The sequence below is a fragment of the Urocitellus parryii genome, chromosome 3 (assembly GCF_045843805.1).
Source record: "Urocitellus parryii isolate mUroPar1 chromosome 3, mUroPar1.hap1, whole genome shotgun sequence".
NCBI lineage: Eukaryota > Metazoa > Chordata > Mammalia > Rodentia > Sciuridae > Urocitellus > Urocitellus parryii.
This window is the reverse complement of record NC_135533.1, coordinates 155568750-155586313: the sequence shown is the minus strand read 5'-3', so window position 1 is coordinate 155586313 and position 17564 is coordinate 155568750. Positions and strand designations below refer to the sequence as shown.

General features: G+C 49.5%; 1 protein-coding gene across 1 annotated transcript; it reads right to left on the bottom strand.

Moving 5' to 3' along the window:
• Nucleotides 1-2623: 2623 nt before the first annotated feature.
• Nucleotides 2624-7543, bottom strand: LOC113191838 (RIMS-binding protein 3B-like). Its single transcript, XM_026401708.2, has one exon. The coding sequence runs from the start codon at nucleotides 7541-7543 to the stop codon at nucleotides 2624-2626; it is 4920 nt and encodes a 1639-aa protein (XP_026257493.2).
• Between the last annotated feature and the right edge of the window lie 10021 nt (nucleotides 7544-17564).

The window sequence follows — 17564 nt, the reverse complement described above, 5'->3', positions numbered from 1 at the left end:
TAGTTCATCATGTCCAACAATGCTCTCAGTCAGAGGAAAGACACTGCATTTCTCAACGTAGCCTCAAATGATTGGAAGCACCCTGGGGCACAATAATTGGTGCCACCAGCTGTTTCCATGTCAAGTTAGTGGTTGCCAGGAGCTGGGGTGGGGGATGGGGCATTACTGTTTAGTGGATACAGTTTCTGTTTGCATGATGAAAAGAGTTCTGGAGACCTTTTGCACAACAACATGAATGTACTTAACACTACTAAACTACACTTAAAAAGGGTTATGGTTGGGCTGGGATTGTGGCTCAGCGGAGTGCTCCCCTAGCATGCCCTGGGGCCCTTGGTTCGAATCTCAGCACCACATAAAAATAAATGAATGGAATAAAGGTATTGTGTCCAACTACAACTAAAAAAATATATTAAAAAATAAAAAAGGAGATGGAGTTCTGTGGTAGAATGCTTGCCAAGAGGTCCTGGCTTTGATCCTCTTGAAATGGAGAATTTTTTTCTTTTTTCTTTTTTTTTTTTTTCCTTTGACAGTGCTGGGGTCCAAACTCAGTCTCTGCATATGTTAGGCAAGTGCTGAACTATAGCACCAGCCTATGATGGTTAAAAAAAAAAAAAAAAAAAGTTTTTTTTTTTTTTTTTTTTGTACTGTGGATTGAACCCAGGGGGCTTTTACCACTAGTAACATCCCTAGCCCTTTTTATTTTTGAGACAGGGTCTCACTAAGTTGCTTAGGGCCTCACTAAGTTGCTAAGGTTGATCTTGAGCTTGCAATCCTCCTGCCTTAGCCTCCTGAGTTTCTGGGATTACAGGTATTCGCCACCATGCCCAGCCGATGGTAAATTTTGTTAAAAACAATTGTGAAAGATGTTGCTTTCAGCTGTGAGCATTGGCCTAAAAGGAGGAAAGGTGATGGGTGCCTTCAAGGGCTGATGGTGAAGTCCAGTGTGGTGAGCTGGTCTGAGTTCCTTCCCTAGGGTAGTCACAGAACCTGTCTGAGCCTGTTTTCTTGCTGTAAAAATGGATTATTGTGAGCGTGAGAGGGGACAACAGTGGCCCTTGATCCATGGATATCCTGATAGATTTCCTTTGCTTGCTGAGGCCTGTGGCCTTCAGCTCACAAATAATGTGTCCATGTGTACACAAGAGCTCCTCAGGTAGGTCAAGTATTCTTTGAGGATAAGACTGCCATAAATGTGTCAGATTGGGCTCTTGGGCCTGCCCCTTCCCTCTTTCCACCTTCAACCCTAGGGACAATAACCCTTTAGCCTCAGTTCTTAGACTTGACCATATAACCAGATGGTAGCTCCAAAGCTTCTGTCTCAAGAGTGCTTCCAGGGCTGGGCATGTGGCTCAAGCGGTAGCGTGCTCGCCTGGCATGCATGCTGCCCGGGTTCGATCCTCAGCACCACATACAAAAAAAGATGTTGTGCCCGACCCGACGGGGAAAAAAAAAACTAAAAAGAAAAAAAGAGTGCTCCCAGTCAGGGTTGAGTTGTAGCTTAGTGGTTGGGTTCCATCCACAGCACCAAATAAATAAATAAATAAAACAAAGATATTAAAAAAAAAAAATAGAGTACTTCCAGTCATTTCTGGCTACACTGTCATCCTTTCTCTGATAGCATTGGACAAAGTGGCATCAAACAGAAGCAAGGAAGGATGAAACCCACCCTTTGTCCCCATCTTCCTGGAGAGGGAACCCTGGAAAACCATGGAAAGAGGAGGTGGCTCTGAGCCTTCTGACTTTAGCCATTGGGGGACTCCCCTGAGTCTCAGTTGGCATTTATGTAAAATAGGGGCAATTAAGAAAGTGCACTTCCAAGGGGATCTCTCATGAAGCACTTTGGGAAAGGGAGAATCTAGAGTCAGACTCCCTACTGAGAGACACTGACCCCACCTTCACAAGGGTTCACCAGCAACACAATCCCAGCATAGGGACCCCTTGGGAAAGTTCTAGCCAGGAAAAACCTTCAGGGCCCTGTTTCTTAGCTCTGGCTTCTGGCTGGACCCTCTGTAACCAGCATGCCTTGAACAGGGCCCACCCTAAAGAGTAAAAATGCAACTACTCTTCCCTGGCCAGGAAGACATTTCTGTAGTACTTGCAGATCCACTGGACAGGTCAGGGAAGAAGAGACATGTGCATGTTTCCCTTGGTTGTTCTTTAACTTCTAAAATATTCTTTTTTTTTTTTTCTATGAACATTTTAATGAGGGGTTGAACATAAAATAAAAAAATAACATTCTGATTCTTTTTTTTTTTTTAAGATGCAGACTTTTCTTAAGACTTTCATACAAGGCAATGGATGAATAATGTTAACTTGCTAAAGACAACACATATTGACCACAGAAAAAGGCACTTCTTCAAATACATATTATAGTTTTTGACAACTTTGAAACAGTCAAACTCTCAGGAATTGGCTTATTTTCTTTTGGAAACAATTAAGCCCAACTTCTCCCAGAGGTTAGGGGACACCTGGGGACTGCCATCAGTTTTAACACAATGGTGCCTGGAGCAAATGTTGCTTAAGGCGGCTGCAAGAAGGGGTGTTGTATGAGGGTGCTCATGCTTGCTTCTTATCCAGAGGGGTGTAGGAAGCCAGAGGCTACCACCCCAGCAGGTAGCCTTGCTTACTCTCTGTGGATAGACAAGTCATCCAATAGGTGGGCTGGGACTAGGCCCCTGTGGCCACCTGACTCACCATAATAGAATCCTTTATCATCCACAGGCCCATACACTGTGATCATGTCCCCAGCCCTTAGTGCCAGCTTGCCTTTTCCCCGGCATCCTGCTCTCCTGTTCCTGGGATCATAGTCCAGGGCCGCCATCATGGTCTTTGGAGTCCACAGTGTGGGTCTCTTGGAGTTCCCTTGGGGTATGAGGAAGGAACCTTGGGGCCTGGTGAGCCTCTCAAAGTCTGCAAGGTGGCCCACAGAGGGCAGGTGCCCTTGTGCTGGCAAATGCCACCTCCTGTCAGTCCACTCTGTGCCCACCTCTACCTCCACCACAAGGTGCCCAGGGATGTTGCCCACTTGTCCATTGCACTCACCATGGTAGAAACCATGGGGGTCCTGACAGCCCCATACTCTTAGCAACTGCCCTTTCTGGAAGGTCAGTTCCTTCTCTGCAGCCTCAGGGTTGGCAGACATTGTCAGAGGGTTATAATCAAAGAGAGCCACAAAGACCCTGGCGGGAATATTGGCTTCTGTACCCAGCTGTGTGGGGCCACCCCTGGACATCTTAATGATTTTGCTGGATGGAGTTGGACACAGCACTGAACTGGGCTCAAGGAGCTGGCCCTCTCTCTTATCCCCCAGAGCCTGACCTCGCCTACTGTGAGGCCTCAAATTCTTTTTCTGCTCTTGATTTTTTGTGCACCAAGGATCCAAGCACAATGCTGCCGCCTCCTCAAAGATGTCATGGAAATCAGCTGCATATTGCTGGCAGGTTCTCTGTTGGGGAGGTATGAACACTTGGGTATCCTGTTTTTGCCTAAGGGTCTTTTCAAAGGCAGCCTTCTCCTGACTTAGCTCTTTTCTGGGCCCACACTCAGGGGGCGGATGGCTGAATCCTGGAACAGGACTTCTGCTGGTATTCATGTGCCCATAGTGGTTTTCTTTCAACCCAGACTGGTCACTGGGTAGAGGTAATCTGTGGTGGTTCTGGGGATTCTTCTGAAAGGACACATCCTTTCTGCATTTTTTCCAGGTTTCTATGGGTTCCTGGACTTTGTTGCCAGTCCCTTCTGAGCTTAGGTTGGACACTGGGGACTGCCTTTTTGGGGCTTCTTCAGGGAATGCTTCTAAAGACTTGGTCTGAGGCTCCCCACAACTTCCAGGAGTGTGGGGGACAGCTTTGGTATTCAGAGAAGCCAGTACCAGCTTCTGATGGCAGACAGGGAAGGTGACTCTATAGGTGGATGGGTCACCACAGGTATAGCTAAATGAAGGAGTCTCTGGTAATGGGTTGCAGGTGAAGTAGTCCTCAGGGATCTGAGCTGGCACTGAATCCATGGACTCACCATAAAGTGACATGGTTCTCACTGAGACCTTCTGGCATGTTAGGGGCACCTGCATTTGGGAAAATTGCAGCAGGATGCTCCCAGCAGTGGCATCAGTGACCTCTGCAACCTTGAGCCCATCTGCGTACACAGCATAACCAGTAACCTGGACCCCATTGGAGGACCCAGCTGAGTCAATGGTCACAGGAAGCCAACTGACCACCAGGAAACCTGGCAAGGTGTGGTGCTCCACCAGGACATCTAGCGGAGGGTCAGGGGGTCCTGCTAAGGGGGTATTGAAGATGATGGTAGAGGACATTGTTTCCCAGTGCTCCTGCAACAAGTCCCAAGGCAGACGCACCTCCACCCGCACCTGATATCGTGTGCTGGGATGTAGGCCTTGGAAAGTATAGCAGCTCACACCTGAAGGGGTCAAGGCATGCTCCTGGTCATTGAGATATACCACATGGGGGTGTCTGTTGCTGCTGCAGACCCAGGCAATTTCAGCTGATGTGGCTGTGACATTCTGCAGATGTAGTTGCATTGGAGCCACACACAGCACTCCTTTGGCCCCCAGAAGGGGTCTGGAGAAGCCCTGCTCCCCCGCACTATGTGGTGAGCCTAGCCAACATGCTTTTGTCTTGGACTCCAAGATCTCTACTGCCACTTCTGTCTTGGAGCCCACCCTTCCCTTCTGGCATGGCACTCTATCCACTGATCCCTGTGCTTCCCCTGATAATGAGCTATTTTCCTCTGAGATTCTGCTCTGCCCAGCTGGCAGTACAGTGGGGCCAAGGTCAGGGTACTTGGAGGACAGGCAGCCCAGGATGTCACTGTCTGGAATCTGTTCCACCAAGTTTGAGGGCACTAGTCCCCGCCGGCCATCCTCAAGCTCCCCTTCATAGAAGCCATCGTCATCCATATCCCCAAAGATATATACATAGTCACCAGCTGTCAGGGGCAGCTCACCATCAGGTTGCTCATTGGGCCCCTCTAAGGGGTTGTAGCTATACCTAGCCAAAAAGATTTTGAGCTTGGGAGTTGCAGGAGTCTCAGAGGACCCCACTTCCAGGGAAGGAGACACACTGTCTGGCTCCAGGTCATCCACCTCACTGACTGTATCCATGTCCAGAGTAAGGCAAGATGGCACTGTGGCCCACATGGACTCCACCTCTGAGGAGGAGGAGGAGTTTGAATGGGAGCTGGTTTTCTTGGTCTGGGGCCTGGAGTCCAGGAGCTGGCTGGCAGGGACCCTATCTGACACTTGGGGCACACTGGATGGTTCCCCAAGAACTGGGTTCTCCTGCTGGGAGAGACAAACAAGAAGCTGTTTGTCTCTGCTGGGCTCTGTCAGAGCATGGTCTTCAGGCCCTGGCTTGAACTTGGCCCTTCCACTACCCCTACCTTGGGATTCTGGGGTTTGGGTGGTCTCCCGTAGCTGTTCGGGAGGGTGGTCAGGGGAACACTGCAGCGCCTGCATCTCCTTCCGGGCATCCTGCAGGTCACTCAGGGCCTTCTGCAGGTCGTGCTGCAGCTGCTGCTGCCTGTCTTGCTCGCGTGCCGCCTGTTGCAGCAGCTGCTCTGCCAGCAGGCTTGCGGCGTCTCGCTCCTGGCACGCGCGGCCCAGCTGCTCGCGCACGTCGCTGTTCTCTGCAGCCACTTTCCTCACCCAGTCGGCCTGGGCCTGCAGTCGTGCGTTCTCCTCCGCCAGCCAGGCGCCCTTGCGCAGTGCTGTCTGCAGCTGTGCTGCTGTCTCCTCGCCGCGCCGCTGTGCGGCCGCCGCCTGAGCACCCAGTTCCTCACATTCCCTACGCCGCGCGCCCAGCTCGCGCTCTAGTGCTTGCACCTGGTGTCGCGCATCTTCACAGAGTGCGCTCTGGCCGCCCGCCTCGGCTGGCTTGTCGCTCTTGCCCTGTTGTAGCGTCAACTGCCTTTGCAGGCGTAGCACTTCCCGCTGGGACTCACGTTGCAGCCGGTCCAAGTCGCTGATGTTGAGCCACTGCGTGCAGGGGGCGCCTCCTCCAGGATCAGAGACGCTACTAAGGCCAGTGGCGACGCGTGCTTGCAGCAGGTGGCATTCGCGCTGCAGCTCTTCGATCTGCTTGTCTTTGGCCAGCAGCGCGCTAGCTTGCTCTGACAGATCCTGCGCACGCTGACGGGCAAAGGCCTGGCATAGCTCCAGGCCAGAGCGGCTCTCACCCGGAACAGGCGCGCTCATTGCTCTCAGGTTGGTCTCCTGAAGCTTTCGAGCCCGGTCCTCCAGGCGCCTCGCGAGTCCGGTCAGTTCCGCGTGCTTCACTTTGAGCCGCTTCACCTTTTCCTCCGCCCCGTCGGAGAAGTGTGAGCGACGCAACTGTATGTTCTCTTCTTGTAGTCCAGAGCAGCGGCGTGCCAGCACCCGCAGCGTTTCAGCAAGTTCCGAGTTCTGCTTCACCAGTTCCTGGTAGTCCAAGCTCAGTGGTGAAGGCGTCAGAGCAGCGCAGGGCTCCTTCCGGGAGATTTCTTCTCGGGGATCGCTAGGATTCCTACGTACCGATGACAGGGATGGTAGCAGTGGCGGCGGCGGGGTACTTAGGGAGCCCCTGATGGATGCATCTGTCAAGGAGACTCGCGCCTCAGATTCGGAGGCCTTGGGGAAACTCAGTGTGCTGTCCAGCGAGCAAGAACGCTCTGTTGCCAAGGAATCGAGGGAGCTGGCGCGCGTTGGGAGCAGGCCATCTGCGGAGCTTGAGCACACAGCGGGCACCAAATCCAGGGAACGAGAGCGAATGCGATCGCGGGCGCTCAGGCCGTCCAGGGATGCGAGACGACAGTCGGGCTTTGGAGTGAGATGAGCACTGCTTGCTGTTTCAGGGAGCGGCTCTTGCGAGGGATTCACTGCCTGGGAGTCCGGGGGTCCAGACAAAGCGGGCTGCCAGCGGAAGTGTTCCAAGATGTACTTGAGGAAGAGCTGGCGCTCCATGTCCAGCGCCGCCTGCAGGTGACGGATGCGCGCTGCCTGCTCGCTGTCGGTATCCCAGCGCAGTTGTGCCAGGACGTCCTGCAGGCGACAGCGACATTGCGCGGCGGAGACCTCCGGCGCCCCCGCGCGGCTGCAGTAGCCACGGTTCACCAGCTCCTGGGCCAGCTGGCGCTGCAGCTCCCGGGCCTGGCGCACTACGCCATCGCGCTCGCGATGCAGCAGCTGCTGTAGCTGCCGCAACTCGGCCTCCTTCCAGCGCAGCAGCTGCCGGATCTCGGTCTCGCGCTGCCGCTGCACGTCCTCCTGCAGCTGCCGCAGCTCCCGGAAGCGCTGTGCCTCCCACTTGGAGCGCAGATGGTCAGCCAGCTGCTGCCGCTCCCTCTCGGCTGCCTCCCGCAGCTGCCGCGCCTGGGACGCGAAGCGCCGTCGTTCCGCCAACCTCCGCGCGCGCTCCGCCTCCAGCTCAGCCCGCAACTTCTCCAGCTCCCGTCTCTGTTCCTCCTGCACTGCAGCCGCCGGGCCGGGGCTATCTGGCTTCTTGGGCGACGCGCGGCCGCCACCCAAGGGGGTGGGCGAGTCCTTGGTCATTGTGGCCGCAGCCAGGCCAGACGCCTGACCTCACCTGGGAGGCCACAGCTCGCCAACGGCTGCCGCCCCGGCAGCGGCCAACCGCCCCGCGCGCCCCTTCCGGCGCACTCTGGTGGGACTCCACGCGCCCCTTCCGCTTCGGAATGGGTTCCCCTAATCCCCTGCCGCGGGTGTCTTCAAGGGTTGTTCACCTCTCCGTGTTGCCTAGGCAGAGGCTGAGACCTGACACGGATGCCTGAGCCTACTGAGATTCCCTGGGTGTCTTTTTGGCCCCACATCTTTCCTGCTTCATGGCTCTGTGACCCACCTGGATATTTTTCCAGGCACTGTTCGTGCAAGCCCTAGCAGAAAAGGATGCCCCGTGGGAAGCCTGAGCGCTGCTCCTGGGCCCAGAGAAAGGGTCCAGGTGGGTAGGTCAAGATCACAGATGATCTGTGTTCTCCCAAATTCTTTCTCTGGAGTCTTTGTGTGCCCTATCTTCAATTGCCTGGCCAGGGTTTCATGCAATGTGTTTGACCTGGGTGGCTGGGATATACAGCAAGAGTGCCTAAACTTGGGGGTGAGCACTGCACCACTGACAGGAGAGCACATCTGGTGGCTGTATTCCACTACATCTACTCTTCCAAGAAACCCTGTAGTGCCAAGCACTAGCATACATCATCTGTTGAAACCCTCTCATGCCCATTTTACAGATGAGTAGTATCCAAACCCACAACTTGGATTTGGTGCCAGCTGTGACAGAGGAGAAAAGGGCACTTGTGAGAGCCAGAGCCCAGGACCTCACAAATGTTAGGCAAACGCTCTACCACTGAGCTACATCCCCAAATCCCTGTGCTTTGTTGGTTCTTTTTATTTTTTAATTTTCTTTCTTTTTTTTTTTTTTTTGTATCAGGGATTGAACTCAGGGGCACTTTACCATTGAGCCACATCTCCAGCCCTTTTTTATATTTTATTTAGAGACAGGGTCTCACTGAGTTGCTTAGCGCCTTGCTAAGTTGCTGAGGCTGACTTTGAACTCCTGCCTCAGCCTCTGGAGACACTGGGATTATAGGTGTGAACCACTGAGCTGGGCTTGTTAGTTTAGCTTTACCATCATCTGGCAAGGATGCTCAGAAAAATAAAGAACCTTTCATGGCCACATAGGTTGGGAGTAACTAAGGGGATTCAAACCGAAATATTCTGTCTCTGGAGTCCTTGGGTGCTCTGTTTCCAATTGTCCAAACTCAGGGTCAGCTGTGAGAATCTCTCCCTAGTCTTTCTCCTGGAGAAGAGTCTTGCATTTCAAAGCTTCAGACAGAAAACAGTCAAGGAGAATCCAGAGGTGCAGTCAGGCAGCAAAGGAGGTCAGGGAATGGGCCTGCTGCCCCTTCATGCACACCATGGGAACACAGCCCATCCTTTGGTCTGTCCCTTGGGTGCCTGGAGCTGCTTACTTCCCTGAAAGATAAAGCCAGGGGCCCCTATAGGCCCAACTAAGTCCCACATCATAAGAGACAGCAGCACCTGCTGTGGCCTTCCAAAGGGTCATTTAGTCAGATTGTTAGGGCTGGTGGTCATTGGATTCCAATAGGGTTTCAGCTTCCTGTACTTCCATGCTGTCATTTGTTAAATGGACTAATAATGCAACACTATTTGGTCTGTGTGACATGTGATCTCACAGAGTTCCCTGATCTTTCTGAATACCCATGTCCTCTGTGTTCAATGAGGTGAGAGAACCCAGAACAGAAAAAGGCATCCGGGTAATTAGCTCACTTATTTTAGTTTGAGTCCATTTTTTTTACACTCAAAGAAACTGAGGACTTTGAGGCAGGAATTTTACTGAGGCTGGGCAAAGCTACCACCATGGTGGACATAGGACAGATAATGTCTGATCTCTCTGGGGCTCAGGGAGGAAGGAAGCACCAGAGAACAGAGTTTCTTTCTAGGTCCTACCATTTTTTGACTAAGTGATCATGGCAAGTTGCTTCATATCTGCCAGCCTCAACACAATGCATATAGCCATAGCACCAGCCTCCCAGAGTTAGAGGGACATGGGGACTTCATTGGCCCAGGTATAGGCAGCTCCAAAGTTTGCGTAAAAGCCTATTTCTCCTACTCAGGGCTTAGTCTGGACTTTCACAAGCCTTATCCAGACTCCTGGCTTAAAGGCCTCTGGCATTTGCAAGTGTGGTTCTCTCTACATGGGTTGCCTACCTTACCCAAAACAAAAGTAACACCACCACCACCACTACAGAATAAGTACCTACTATGTGCTATGCTCTATGCTTAACATGCTTGCCATACATTATCTATTTAAACCACCTGTGGCCATTTTACAAATGAGAAATTTTAAGCCCCAATAGATCAAGAGTCATCTGAAATAGTGGGTTCCTCTCAACCCTTGTTTTGTCCACTCATCTACTATTCACTTTGGCTTTAACATAGCAGTTTCCTCCTCCTGGAAGCTTTCCTTGACTCTTCCAGCTGGAACAGCTCCATAGAACACTATAGCTCCCAAATCAACCCTGCCTGATGGTCATTGGATTCCAATAAGGTTTCAGCTTACCCATTTCCTTTGGGGAAGGGATATGTCTGAAACATATTTTTGACTCTGTCCAGAATGGGTTCAGAGGAAGTGAAAGTAAAAAGTCCCTCCTAAGCAAGATGGCATAAGGACCCAGGGCCAGACAAGCAGGAAAGTCACAATGGGTACTGACCAACTTGACTACCTGGCCTTCCTAGCTCTACAATTTAAATACCACTTGGCAGCAAGGGCTGGAGCCCTAAAGTCTGATCTGCATACATACATATCACCTCATTTTGGGTCCACTTATGGGGCTTAGGAGCTCAGGAGCCCTACTTTAATCTGGCTCCTCTCTATCTTTCCTGCCCCTGGCACCAAGTGGTTTGTGGGAGACACAGATAGATAACTGGTACCTGGCCATCTGTATCTAGAACACATTTTTTTTTTTGTGTGTGTGTGTGGGGGGGTACTGGGGATTGAACTCAGGGGCACTCCACCACTGAGCCACATCCCCAGCCCAATTTTGTACTTTATTTAGAGAAAGGGTCTCACTGAGTTGCTTAGCACCTTGCTAAATTGCTGAGGCTGGCTTTGAACTCACAATCTTCCTGCCTCAGCCTCCTACGCTGCTGGGATTACATGTGTGTGCTACAGTGCTGGGCTTAGACCACATTTGAGGTGCCTTTGCTTCTCAGTCTGTGGTGTCTGCTTGACCTGGGAAGCACCTGGGACTTTTCTCCACCGCTGTGTTTGCTTAGCACCTCGCCCTCTGGCTCTACTTTTCCTACTAAACCCAAGTTTTTCAAATCAGGTTCCCCTGAACCCATAGGAAATATGGTCAGTGGTAAGTAATAAGAACTAGGAATTATGACTTCAGGTGTTCATCTTGAGAGTTGAGGTTGAGGTTGAGTAGGATGTGGGGTGAGGGTGGGCAAAGCAGGTGAGGGGCAGGGATGGGTTTAGCCTTGAATTGATGCTTGGCCTTTGGATGTGGTAGCTCCAGAGAGGTCTGCTTTCATGGACTCCTCACCAAATCCCTGTTTTACAGAGGGGGATCTGAGGCTAGGTGGGAGCAAGTGGCTTTCCAAGGCACTTGGATGACTATTGCAGAGTTGGATTGTATTTCAGGGTGGTGGGTGGGGTTCCACAGCCTGCAGTCCTGCTGTGGCCTTAAATGGGGCCTCAAATTATCAGGTCAGGAGGGCAAGCTGGTACCAAGGGAGAGGACTCTGGGACGAATCTCTGAGTTCCCAAAGGCTACCGTCTGGCAGCTATCTAGGTTGGCACACCCTGTGGCATATCAAAGGTATTCTGGAAGGTGATTGAGTAGATGAGCAAAGCAGGGTTTCCCCAGTGCTGGGTTTCAGCCATTCCTGCACTTATTGTGTTGCCTAGTGATTATCCGGTGACCTGCCCATCATCCTTATCAAATCTGAACTTGGGAAGAGCAGGGGCCATATCTTCCTTGGTCTCTACTAAGTCCCTGATTAAGCCCAGCACATTACCATACCCAATATATGAGAATCACAGATTAGGAAACAGGAGGACTGCCATTAGCTCACCATATTACTGTTTTCTTTGGACTGAGATTTCTCACTTATAAAATGAAAGGGATGCATGACATCAGCAGTCCCCCCCCCCCCGCCTTCCCTTTTTCCCTTCATTTATTCCCTCCTTCCTCCTTCTTGTGTTTGGTGCTGGGGATTGAACCCAGGACTTGACAAGCACTAGGCAAGCACTCTACCACTTAACTATCTCCCCAGATCTCATGAGTGACTTTAAAACTGGATTCTTGGGCTGAGGATATAGCTCAGTTGGTAGAGTGTTCGCCTTCCATGCACGAGGCCCTGGGTTCAATCCCTAGCACCAAAAACAAAACAAAACAAAACAAACAAACAAAAAAAAAAAAACTGGGTTCCTTAGGGCTCTAGGATTCTTGTAATACCACTGTGGTATTCCTAGAAATTCTACAGTTCTGTGGGGAGCAGATAATGTTGTTGGGAACTGAAAGAGAGACACTCTCAGATTCAATCATTAGTGTTCCAAGGAGGACTTTGATTTTTAATAAACATGTTCACTTTGAAACAATTTTGAAAACTCCTATGTTAGAGGCCTTTCTATTATGTAGACACACGTTCTGCCCTGCTACTAAAGCCCTGAGCTTGGTAGAAGTTGCCTGGCTTTGGGGAAGGGCACAAGCTCTGTCATGGAGGCCCACAGGAAGGATTTAAACTTCCCAACCCCTGGAGCTCCAGCAGCCGCAGCTTTCCACACCACGTCCTTTATCTTTGCTTCAGTGTGTTTTCTGTCTATTCTCTGCTGTCTCTTTAGTCTCTAGTGTAGTACCAGGTACAGTCAGGGACTCCATAAGTACATGACTGAAGAAGATGGAGGCAGACAGGCCCTCTGCTCTTCAGCGGCCAGTCTAAGGAGCACACAAAGGTTAAATATAAATATCACAAAGGAACACAGTAAGTTGGGTATCATGGCACACACATGTAATCCTGGCTATAATGGAGGCTGAAGCAAGAGGATCGTAAGTTTGAGGCCAGCCTGAACAACTTAGTGAGACTTTGTCTCAAAAAAAAAATAGACTGGGAATGTAGTTTAATAGTAGGGTACTTGCTTAACATGCACAAGTCCCTGAGTTTAATACCCAGTACTCCAACAAAACAAAACAAAAAATGAAAAAGGAACATAGTAAAATCAGAGTCTGGACAAATGCTATGGGTGAAAAATGGGGAGAAGGGCCCTATCAGAACAGGCTTTCCAGAGGAGGAGACAAGACATATGAGCTGGGAATAGAAGGAGGAGAGGGCCTGAGACTACAAAGCCCCTGACCACTGCAGTCTAATTGTCTGGACTAAATCTCTCCTCTTTCTGGGCAGGCCCATACCCCTCTTGCATTGATACTTGACCATACTGTCATGATCTTCATTTGTGGGGAGGGTAAGGAAAACTACAGATCAGAGAGGGAGCATCCCCCAGCCAGACCTTAATCAGGCAAGTTCCTTTCACCACCCCCCCTCTAGCACTGATGTTTCCTGGAAGGGGCCAGATACCTGGAAGGGAAGTGTTCCATTCTCTGTCCCCATGTTCTGGACCCTATGGCCTGCCATGGCTGGTCATATCCTCCTGGGCATGGAGGGTAGCACGTATACTAGCTTCCAGGAAGGGGCAACACATGCACCAGTATTCCACTTGGGGCTCCTTGGCCCATTGGGCTGACCTCTTGCCCTGGCATCCCTGGCCCAGCTCCCCAGTACATTTGCCTTTACAGGTGACCATTCTTTTTTCCACTTGCACTTTATATGCTTTTTCTTCAATCTTTACTACAACCAGGGAGGCTGATGCTATTCTCATCAGATAAGGAAACTGCCTAGGGTCACTCAGGGACTTGTGTCCAGGTCTTTGTGACTGAGTCTGGGCTAGTCTCTGCTGGCATTGGCAGCCTGGATATTACTATAATCCTCAGACACTTGGATAAGTGGCTGCTGCTTGTCTGAGAACCCTGTTGCTGTTGACAGCATCACTGTTCTTAAGATCTCCACTGTGTCCAAGACACACCTTTCATTTTCTAGCACCTCCATTTCTCTCCCATTTAGATCTATTCCAATTACTTTCCTTATTCCACAGTCTGAAACACAAGGCTCTACTCTCTTCCCATAGGCATCAGTGGAAATGACCAACTGTTCTGTCATTTGGCTATAACTCTAGGTTAGAGGATAGTTCTTCATTAAATGTTTGTTCAATATCCATTCTGGTGAGGGCATGGCAGAGAGCATAGAGAATTCATCAAATACAGAGAAGAGAGTGAAGGGAAGGAAAAAGGAGGGAAGGAAGCCAGGCAGGGAAGAGGATAGAAAGGAATAAGAAAGGACAGAAGGAAGGAGTTCTTTTTTTTTTTTTGAGAATTTTTTATTAATATTTATTTTTTAGTTCTCGGCAGACACAACATCCTTGTTGGTATGTGGTGCTGAGGATCGAACCCGGGCCGTACGAATTCGAGGCGAGCACACTACCAGTTAAGCCACATCCCCAGCCCCAGGAAGAAGTTCTTTAGGTCAGTCAAATCCCCTCAGCCTTGGTTTGACCCTCACAGTCGAAGAATACACTTGGGTTGAGCTTGTGATCAGCCAGCTGGCTGAGAGTTGAATAATAACTTAAGACTCAGTTTTTTCCTTTGTAAACAGACCCGATAACTCTTCCAAACTCACAGGATTTGGGGGGCATCAGTGAGATGCTGAATACATTTTCTTTCATGGGGGCGCAGCACACAGTTGGATGTCAGGTTATCTAAGCAAAGGATCATAGTAAGTTGAGTCTTTGAAGATGAATAGTACTTTTCAAATGGCTATCGGGGCATTGGGGCAGGGACTGACACAGGTATCCCTGGCACAGACAGCAGCATAAGCAAAGGAGTAGGTGAGATGTGGCTAAAGCACTGACTGTGGGAAGGGAGATGAGGCTTTGGGTCAGCAGAGGAGGTAAAGGCAGTATGTATCAGATGAGGGTCTAATTCCAGGTACTCAGTTTCCTAGTTGGGTGATGTGGTACAAGTCACCTCTTTTTTTGGAACTGGGGATTGAACTCAGGGACATGTTACCATGGAGCTATATCCCCAGTTTTTATTTTTGATTTTGAGTTAGTGTCTTGCTAAGATGTTGAGACTGACCTCAAATTTGCAATCCTTCTGCTTCATCATTCTAAATCTGTAGGGTTACATCCATACCCAGCAAGCCACTTTCTTAGGGCCTCAGCATCCTTTTCTTTCAAACAAAACATCTTAGTACTGTTCTGTGGTGCAATGGTGGGCATAGATGTCTAGTACCCAGTTGATTATATCAAGTATGAGTACCCATTGGCCATTTGTTTTCCTAGTCTTTTCACCTAGTGGGAGAACTCCTTCCATCCCTGGCCTGGCCTCTCCCCTAGCTCTGTCAGACTTCTCCTCAGAGCCTCCATACCTCACCAAACCCTCACCACCTTCTGTCATTCTTAGTATCTCACCAGGTTGCCTCCTTTTTTTTTTTTTTTTTTTAAAGAGAGAGAGAGAGAGATTTTTTTTAATATTTATTTTTTTAGTTCTCGGTGGACATAACATCTTTGTTGGTATGTGGTGCTGAGGATCGAACCAGGGCTGCACGCATGCCCGGCGAGCGTGCTACCACTTGAGCCACATCCCCAGCCCACCAGGTTGCCTCCTTGGAGGCAAGTGCTGAGTATCTCCCTCTCTGTATCTAAGCCTATGAACTAGTAGGTAAGCACTCAGGATCTTGTGCTGATTGGAGGAAGGAACTCTATATGTAAGTATAAGTGGTGTTTGAGTGTTTAACTTATAAATTAGGCACAGTAAGGAGTCCAGAAGGGAAGAAGAAGATGAGGAAGAGGAAGAGGGCACCCCTGATGGGAGCCTTGGGAAATGGCATGAAAGGCCCAAGTCTGAGCCTGGCGTGGTCGCTCATGCCTGTAATTCCAGCGGCTTGGGAGGCTGAGGCAGAAGGATCATGAGTTCAAAGCCAGCCTCAGCAACCATGAGGCGCTAAGCAACTCAGTGAGACCCTGTCTCTAAATAAAATACAAAATTGGGCTGGGAATATGGCTCACAGGTTGAGTGCTCTTGAGTTCAATACCAGGTACTCTCATCCACCCCCCAAAATGCCCAGGTCTGAATGATAAGGAGGGGAGCTGATGTGACCAGAATCTAGGCCTGCTACAAAGAGTAATGAAGGTTTTAGAAAAGAGAGGCACCAAAGGTCACAAAGACCAGGCAGCTTTTCCACTGGGGCTGGATACATTTCCTGTGTGTTTGTATAGCATTGACACCCTGAGACTCAGAGCCTCAGCTCTTAACCTACAAAAAGTGAATACAAGGAAGCTATCTCAAGGATGAAAGAGTGAGAGGATGCAGGAAGATGCTACAGCAAAGGCTAGCCCTTGATATTCATTCTTTCCCAGTCTTACCATATTCCCAGATTTGCATGGCAAGGTCAAAGGTATGAATTGTGCTTATTCAACTGGCTTGGTATTTCTCAAGGGAAGGGTGCCTTTCCCTCTGTGGTTCTCCACAGAGGGAAGCTGTTCTCAATAAAGTGGTGTACTTTATTGGACCTGGGCCTACTGAGGGCAGGCACTGTGCTCCCTGCAGGATCATGGAGTCCCTAGGCTTCTAAGTTCCCCATGACTCTAGAAAGCTGGTGGAGTCCTTCAAATGTTTATGGATCACCCTGTATGCTGGCCTTTAGCAGAGGTATAAGATCTCCCTTACTAGAGGGAGACATATTCTAACATCCCCAGTAGATGCTTGAAACTGCAGATAGTACCAAACCCTATATATACTATGTCTTTTCCTTTATAGCCAGGTATTGATTAAACATGAGGATGCATTCTGAGAAATGTAACATTAGGGAATTTTGTCATTTTGTGAATATCATAGAGTGTATTTATACAAACTGAGACAGCTAAGATATCACTATGATATAATCTTATGAGACCATTGTCATATATATGGCCCATCATTGGGATGTTAAATGGTGCTTGACTGTTTAGCTTATAAATTAGGCACAGTAAGAAATCCACAATGGTAACTAATAATAAAATAGAACAATTGTAAGCCAGGTGCAATGGCACACGCCTGTGATCCCAAAAGCATGAGAGGCTGAGGCAGGAGGATTTTAAGTTCGGGGTCAGCCTCAGCAACTTAGCGAGGCCCTAAGCAACTTAGTGAGACCCTGTCTCAAAAAATAAAAAGAATTGGGGATGTGGCTTTGTGGTTTAGTGGTTAAGTGCCCCTGAGTTCAATCCCTAGTACCAAAAATAAATAAAAATAATAAATAAATAAAATAAAAAGGACTGGTGATGTAGCTCAGTGATAAAGTTCCTCTGGGTTCAATCCCCAATACCCTCCCCCCAAATAGAACAATTATAACAATATACTGTAATGAAAGTTATTTAAACTTATGAATTATTTATTCCCAGAATTAAAAAAAAAATATTTTCAGACCATGGTCAACCATGGTAACTATAAACCTGGATAAGGGGGGCTACTGTAAAAGGAAGGTAGGGTTCCTGATAGCATAAGCCTTATCATCTCATTTCTCCTTCCCTCCCCGGGTCAAGCCCAGGCCTCCAGGATGCAGTGTGGGAGGCCAGCTCTATTCTAGGCTACACTTTCTCTCTTTCTCTTTCTTTTTTTACTCTATAGGGATTGAGTCCAGGGCCTTGTGCATTGCTGTGTAAGTGATCTACCGCTAAGCTACATCCCCAACCCTTTTTGGTTTGAGGAAAGGGTCTTGCCAAGTTGCCCAGGCTGGCTCAATCTTGCCACATGCCTCCTGCCAAGTAGCTAGAATTACAGGCATGCTCCACTGTACCTGGCTTAGGCTTTATTATCTCCAGTGTGCTTTCCTTCTCATCTTTCCTGGGAGAACCAGTGTCAGACTGGAGAAAAACTCCTTAACGTGGCCTATCTGTGTCCTACTCCTTTCTCTCTACATGCAGTGCCACCTAACGTCCAAA

Coding starts and splice junctions, on each gene's coding strand:
- LOC113191838 (XM_026401708.2), bottom strand. CDS start 7,543: ATGACCAAGGACTCGCCCACCCCCTTGGGTGGCGGCCGCGCGTCGCCC.